Source organism: Impatiens glandulifera, chromosome 9 (assembly GCF_907164915.1).
Source record: "Impatiens glandulifera chromosome 9, dImpGla2.1, whole genome shotgun sequence".
NCBI classification, from domain to species: domain Eukaryota; kingdom Viridiplantae; phylum Streptophyta; class Magnoliopsida; order Ericales; family Balsaminaceae; genus Impatiens; species Impatiens glandulifera.
In genome coordinates this window covers 10,657,828-10,665,964 of record NC_061870.1, presented here as the reverse complement: position 1 = coordinate 10,665,964, position 8,137 = coordinate 10,657,828, and the positions used below count along the sequence as shown (strand labels likewise).

Sequence of the window (8,137 nt, the reverse complement as noted above, 5' to 3'; positions counted from 1 at the left end):
TGAGAAGCGGTAGCTTCTCCCTGAGAATGTGCCCGATTAGAGAATGGGCATATAATAGAGCCGAAGATTTTTACCAGAATTATCAAGGAATGTAGTTAACGTACTGTTTGTAAATTCAGTTCCTCTATCACTTGTAATCTTGTTTATTCTTATTGATTTCTCATTTTGTAATCTTCTAAGCAGTTTAATCAAATTTGGAGTAGTTCATTTTTAGAAACCAAAAATATTATCCAAGTAAACCGAGAGTAGTCATCAATAACAACCATAGTATAATGCATACCGCTTAGGCTTGTGACCCTAACCGGTCCAAATAAATCCATATGAAGTAATTCTAAGCATCGGTTTGATTGAATATTTCCTATACTTTTAAAAGTTGCCTTTATTTGTTTCCCCATTTGACATGCAAAACATACTTTATCTTTTGCAAATTTCATGTTAGACATTCCTTGGACTAACTCTTTGGTGCAAATAAAATTAATATTTCTAAAGTTCAAGTGGTTTAGCCGTTTGTGCTAGAGCCAATTCAAATCATTCTTAGCTATCATGCAAACCAGGTTTTCAGTTTTCATTTTCCAATCCACTTTGTAAATATTTCCTAACCTATTTTCGGTTAATAAAACATTACCCTGAGTGTTCTTCACTAAACATGCATGTTTGTGAAATTCAACCGTGTATCCTACATCACACATTTGACTGATGCTTAACAGGTTAAAATGCAGATTTTCAACAAGAAGTCCATTGATTATAGTTAAGTTGCCATGGATAATCTTACCCTTTCCCACGACTCTACCTTTAGAGTTATCACCGAAAGTGATCATTGCACTAGTTTCCTAAATGATATCGGTTAGTAGTCCACTGTTTCTGGTCATGTGTCTGGAGCAGCTACTGTCCAAATACCATTACGAGTTCCCTAGCCACTTGTTTTTCTTAATCTGCAAAAAATAAATATTTACACCTATTTGGTACCCACATTTACTTGGGTCCGTGGTTGATTAGTCCCTTGGAAATCCAAACTTTAATTAGTCGGATGACTTTCCCAGTAGTAGTGTTAATTATTTCATTGTTACTTGGCTTGACATCTCTCTGTCTGCTAGTTAGTGTTTCATTGTATCGTCGTGTTGGTAATGTTGATTTGTTCTGTATGAACATCTATCAGTTTCATTTCTTACTGGTCGGTTGACTTACCTTCTCTCAAGATGAAGCCATTTAGCCGTGTCGGTTGGACTCACATATTTAATTTCCTTAGCTAGTGGTATGTCATGGTCTGCCTCGGTATAGGTTGAACTGCTCTTAATGAAGCTTATGAACGAAAGCTTGTTCTTGTTGAGATTCAACTCTTTGGAATGTTTCCGGTTAGTCGACTTACCGCCTTTGTATCCAAGGCCAAACTTGCATTTGGGACGTTTTTGGTAGGTAGACATCTGGCTCACGGCTTCACTGGATTTCTTCCAAGCAGCCATGACATACTTAGATCTTTCATTTTCTCCGGTTAGCGATTGAACTATCCTTGAGCTTCTCATTCTCAACGGATAGTTCAACAGGTTCATTGGTCTTGGTTCCACTTGATTCACCGGTTTGAAAGTTGCTCGGTTGATCAGTATGGACATTCAGCCGGGTAGGAAGACATGTTCTTGAACTCAATGACCATATCATTGAGAGCAGTGACCAAATCCTCCTTGGTGAACTCTTTAGAAGAGAAATCAAATACCTCTTCTCCTTAGCCATGAGACAAGGAAATTCGTTGTCATCGTTTTCCGTGTCAGAATAAGCCCAATAGCTTCCACCGTCATCGGCTAGTAATGCCTTCTGAACTTCTTTTCCTTCACCGAATTGCTGATATTCACCTCTCTGGTTGTTGTCAGCCGGTCTACGGTCATTTGGTCTTCGGTCATCACTCCTTGGTCTTCTGCACTCCGACCAGTAATGACTTAAAGCATTACAATTATAACATCTAACATTAGATTTATCACCGTAGTTATAGTTGTAGTTGTTGTTGTTTAATGGTTGACTTTTCTTTATTAATCTTTTGAATTTTCTTGCAAGCATGGCCATCCCATCCTCGGTAAACTGTTAATCGATTTTGATTGGTGCCGGAACGGTTGGCTCAACTGATGTCACCAACGCTTTGGTTGTGGTTGACGTTGAGGATTCATCTTCAATCCGAGATCTTATCTCGAACTCGTATGCTTTCAAGTCCTCAAACACATCGTGCAGTTTCATTTATCCGAGACTATTACATTCTCGCATCACCATTGTTTTTATATCCCAAACACTAGGAAAAGACCTCAATGCTTTGACAATGGTTTCTTTGTTGTCATACTTCTTTCCAAGGGTAGACAGCTTATTAACCACATTTGTGAACCGATCGCTGAACTCGTTCATGGTTTCACCCGGTTTCATCTTAATGTTCTCAAACTTCTAAGTTGTCACTAGTATCTTGTTTTCTTTTATTCTTTCATTTCCCTCATGAAGCTGAATCACCGTTTCCCAGGCTTCCTTTGCAGTCGTACAATCTCTGACTTTTCCGAACGTCTTTCTGTCTAGAGCATTGAAGATATGTCTCCTGCAATGGTTGTCTAGGTTGTTCCTTCGCCTATCCTCGGCTGTCCATTCACCTTTCTCCTTCTCAATCTTTATCGGATCTTCATTAAGAATGGTCGCTATTTCATTATCCATGGTAATCAAATGTAGATACATTTGGATCTTCCAATCAGCAAACGCCTCACTTTCTAACATCGGGGGCTTCTCATGAAAAGAGAAAAAAGAAAGTGAAAATATATATATATAACGAATGAAGTTTCGTGTAACGCGAAAGAGTATTTTAGATTTTAGACATACTCAACCGATCATTTTGTAAACATTATGTGGTCTACATTTCATTTTCAAAAAATAATCATTATTAGGATTATTTCGTCACATTTCCTTTCTTGTTGTTGTTAAGGCTTATATTGATATTAAACATTTATTTGTATTAAATAAAATAGTAAATGGTCTGATTTTATTTTATGAAAAACAGTAAATATGTAGTGTAATTTCTCAACTAAAAAAATGAGGAAGTTACAGAAAGCAAAGCAATGTTGTTGACGAAAACTATTCCGTAAGCATGTATTCTCACACTTCTCTCTCTCTCTTGTATTATTCTGAAGACCTTCTCATCCATCCATTGATTCTCCTTTCCACATAGTTTTTTTTTTCTTTTTTTTTTTTTACAGTCGTAACTTTCATCTGGTTTCTTTGATAAAGGGGAATGAGAGAGACAAGCTTGGATTTGTTCGATCCAAGGTCATCGATGGATTCCGATTATTTAACCAACAACAGCAGAGATGCCGATTTCGGATTCGCTTTCAACGACAGCAACTTTTCCGATAGGGTTCTACAGATCGAGATTATTGCCGATTCTCCTGAGATTAGGCCCGATGGCGAGGGTTGTAGCAGCCTAGCTGATTGGGCCAGGCACCGGAAGCGGAGGAGAGAAGTTCTCAACAAAGAAATTGGTACTTTTCTTTTGTTTGCTTGTTTTTATTCGGGTCCTTAGTCTCAATTTTTGTGGCTCTTTTGGTTATTAGGTCCGAATATGACCTTTGCTTATTGCAGAAATTGAGCTATATTTTCTCTTCTGTTATTTAGCAGAATGTTAATGATGTCCTATTTTTTCTTGCTTGAAAACCTAACAATTTGAGATATATTGGAAATAAGCTAACCAGACAGGTGGTAAATCTTGTCTGGGATTACTCGTATCGTTAATTTTCATCAAGTGAGATGAAGAAAACAAAGTTAAAGTGGGTGGCGAATTGAAACCAATACTTTTGTTGTGTTGATTGTTAGCTTAACGCTTGACTGCTCGTATGTATATAAGCTGATCAATTTTTCGTTTTCAATATATGTGCCCGGAGAAATGGCAGTTGTGTAGGTTTGACCAATCAAAAAGATGTTTGTAGTCATCTTATGCAAAATGATTATTATTACCAGGAACAAGTTTGTTTTTTTGATTATTTTGACTGTTTGATTGCAGCTTTGGATGATGCTGGATGTCATGAGGAAGAGATTTTGAGTACTGATCAACCTGATATGCATGATGTAGTGAAATGTGAAAACGAGGAGGAAGCTGTTGCTATGGTGGAAGAATCGGCTTCAGGTATATAATTGATTTTACACAACCTGGGGTTAGTTCGATAAATTTTTCTACAACATTTTACCCATGAATGGTGGTTGACTTTAGATAAATATGTGCTGAATTTGCTTCTGTAGGGGATGAAGCTGTGAATAGCAACGAGTCAAACTGTAGCATGGATGGTGGTCCTTCAATTCTGAGAGTAGAAACTTTACATATAAGTTCTCCAATTTTAGCTGCAAAAAGTCCATTTTTTTATAAGGTAAAAGTTGTTGCTGGTCTGTTGTGGAAAAAAAATCTCAGAATTTGTTAGATGATATTTGTTTTTTTTTTACTTTATTGTATATGTAGCTCTTCTCCAATGGGATGAGAGAGTCGGAGCAGCGAAGTGTTACTGTTAGGATCCATGTTTCTGGTATGGTTTATCATTTCAAGTGATATAAACTTGATTGGAGTCTACAAATATGGGGTTAAATTTATTTACAATATTTCACTATTGCTTTTCACATTTCTTTGTGAAAAGTGGTTTAAAATTTTACAATGTTTAATGATATACTGCCAATTGAGAGGCCCATTTTCTCTTTGAAGACAAGCAGTCTTCTTATTTTGGGGTTAAATTTGCTTACATTATTTACCTATTGCTGTAAATGATTTTCGTTGTGAAAAGTGGTTGATAAATCTATGATATTTGATGATGCCTTTTTTAACTTAATCATGCAGAGGAAACTGCTCTAATGGAGCTCCTAAATTTCATGTACAGCAATACCTTAACTACGACCACTGCACCTTCTTTGCTTGATGTTCTAATGGCAGCTGACAAGTTTGAGGTTGCTTCATGTATGAGGTATTGCAGCAGGTTGTTGCGGAATTTGCCAATGACTCCTGAGTCTGCTTTGCTTTATCTTGACCTCCCATCTAGTGTTCTAATGGCCGAAGCTGTTCAGCCTTTGACAGATGCTGCCAAACAATTTCTTGCTGCACGTTACAAAGATGTGACCAAGTAAGTTATAATTCCACCACAAATTTCTAAAAGTAAACTGCTAATTTATATTCAATTCACTCCCCCAAAGGGAAGTGAAGTAGTCGCTAGACAAAAAGTAAGGAATGCTAATAAGAGGAATTCATATGCTGATGTTCCTCCTTTGCATAAATTGTCTAAGGCCTTGTTTCATCTTAGGTTATTTAGCTAAGTGGTTATTTTCAAAGAACCTTGTTTGAAGCAGGTTATTGAAAATTGAGTTACTTGGGTAAAAAGACATTAGGAGTATAAATATATAATGAAAAGTTAAAAAAATAACAAATTTAAATTGGGGATACTATGGTATTTTGATCGATGATTTGAATGATGTGATTAATGAGTAAGTTATTGATTAGATAGTGGGTTATAAATCACCCTTGTCAAATAATACCTAAGTCACCTTTAGTTTTTGGTAACCATTCTGCTAGAAGCTTTTTATGACAATTTTACCCATTGTCAGTTATTGGAAATTAGTGTTTTAAGTTACTGGAATAAAGCTATTAAATGAATGCCATCCAAAAAGTGTTATTGGGCAAACAAACTTAGGAAACGTTTGGCCTTGTCTGCCCGTAAACATGCATGTTCTTTCAAAGGTTTATTTTAGGTGTTCTGATCTGTTTAGTTAGTATATCGAGGGGCAAATGGCATACAATTTGGAGCTTGTTTGATGTTGAGTTTCTTTGAAATTTTTTTTATCAAAATATTATTTTTATTTAAAATTTTAAAATGTTATAAAAATTGAAGGAAAGATATTTTAAATTTTAGTTTATGATTTGATGAATGATGTGATAGGTTATTGGATTAAATCCAAATAACCCTTCACCTAACAGTGCCTTGGTTTCATCGGCCCTATTTGGAAACATATAATTTTTGGGTAATGATGAAAAGTTGCCAATAAATTTCTGAATATGTGTCAAATTAAATTTACTCTCCATCTGAATCCTCATCTGGACAAAATGATAGGGAAAATATGAAATTTTCAAATGAAGTCAATGATCTCGTTTGTAAACACATTTTTTTCGTCGGTTGTCTCATCTAGATGGATTCCAAAATCACATTTGAAAAAGAATTTAAACATACATATCTGGATTAAGAATCAGAAAGTGTCCCACTAAACATACACAATTAACAGGTACCAAGAAGAGGTTCTAAATCTACCTCTAGCCGGAATCGAGGCAATTCTCTCGAGCGACGATCTCCAAGTAGCCTCCGAAGACGCCGTCTACGACTTTGTACTAAAATGGTCTCGAGGCCAATACCCAAAGCTAGACGACCGGCGAGAAATACTAGCTTCTCACCTCGCCCGTTGCATCCGTTTTCCCCACATGACATGCCGCAAGCTAAAAAAAGTCCTAACATGCAACGATTTCGATCACGAGCTTGCCTCGAAACTCGTTCTCGAAGCCCTATTCTTCAAAGCCGAGACCCCTCATCGCCAACGAACCCTAGCATCCGAAGAATCCGCCGCGACAAGCCACCGCTTCGTCGAACGAGCCTACAAGTACCGACCCGTGAAAGTTGTCGAATTCGAACTGCCACGTCAGCAATGCGTGGTCTACCTCGATCTTAAACATGAGGAGTGCTTGAACCTATTCCCATCTGGTCGTGTTTATTCGCAGGCTTTTCATTTGGGGGGGCAAGGGTTTTTTCTATCGGCTCATTGTAATATGGACCAGCAAAGTTCGTTCCACTGCTTCGGTTTGTTCCTTGGAATGCAGGAGAAAGGTTCGGTTACATTTGCGGTTGACTATGAATTTGCTGCGAGGTCTAAACCGACGGAGGAGTATATGAGTAAGTATAAGGGCAATTATACGTTTACTGGAGGGAAAGCGGTTGGGTATAGGAATTTGTTCGCGATGCCGTGGACTTCATTTATGGCAGAGGATAGTCTTTATTTTATTGACGGTATTCTTCACCTTAGGGCGGAGCTCACTATAAAACGCTGAATTGATTGAATGACTAACATTAGTTATGAAAGAAAGAAAGACTTGTGTACTAACTAACTCCCATGTTGAATTTTGTACTAAAAGTTTTTATTTTATTGTTGGGGGAGAAATGATGCTATTGAATTCCTCTCCAAGGGTGTTTTTGGTGTTCTTTGTATATATGTATTTTTAATATTTAAATGAATGGGTACAAAAACTTCTAAATATTTTGTATTTAGGCTATTTGGATTGATTTTCAAGTGTTGTATAAGTATATCAATATTGTGTATGTATGTATATATATGGTTAATGTGCTGGAATTTTGTACAAGTATACCAATATTATAATGTCAAGATAGTATCAAATTGGTATGTTTTCAACATTAATACAATTTCGTAACCTTTAACAAATGTTGTGCTTGAGTTTCAGTGAACTGCCAACTGATGTCAATTAGAATTTGTTCTGCGAATTTTGATTTTAATTATTATGTTTGACAGTATTTTCTTGATTTGATTCGGAATGATATATTTCCCTCCTAACTTGAACACTAAAAAATATATATATATAACATTACTAATTTATTTATTTATTATTATTTAATAAGAGTTTTAAATTTATTTTTTATATTAATTTGAATATTTGATATATAAAAATATATATATTTTATAAAAAGATATTTTTATCCTAAAAAATGAATTATTTTCTTAACAAATATATAATGTAAAAAGTGCCCTGTTAATAAAATATAGATGAAATTAATATGGTAGGAAAAGTAAATCTCTAAAATAAAACATGTAGAAAATAATAAGGCTATTATTGTCCTAATTTGTTTGATGAAGCATACCTAACAAATTTTTAGAGAAAAAGACAAGTTCTTGCTAATGTTCTTTTATTCTCATACAAGTATTCTTTTTCATCCTCCATTTATCCCATTAAATGTGTATTTCAAATTGGACTACAAGGTTTCTTCTTGATCTGTATTCATGGGAGGAGAAGACAAAGGTGCAACATGCAGGTTTGGGAACGTCACTTCAATTATTAAGATTTGTCTCTCCCGACCCACATCTAAATCCGAAAGAGACG

The 8,137-nt window shown here is 35.8% G+C and overlaps 1 protein-coding gene across 1 annotated transcript; it reads left to right on the top strand.

The window, feature by feature from the left end:
• Positions 1 to 3,059: 3,059 nt before the first annotated feature.
• Positions 3,060 to 7,274, top strand: LOC124914539 (BTB/POZ domain-containing protein POB1-like). Its single transcript, XM_047455114.1, has 7 exons — positions 3,060 to 3,097; positions 3,244 to 3,494; positions 4,013 to 4,135; positions 4,249 to 4,373; positions 4,463 to 4,526; positions 4,832 to 5,111; positions 6,262 to 7,274. The coding sequence occupies exons 1-7, from the start codon at positions 3,075 to 3,077 to the stop codon at positions 7,073 to 7,075; spliced, it is 1,680 nt and encodes a 559-aa protein (XP_047311070.1). The 5' UTR covers positions 3,060 to 3,074; the 3' UTR covers positions 7,076 to 7,274.
• The last annotated feature ends 863 nt before the right edge of the window (positions 7,275 to 8,137 follow it).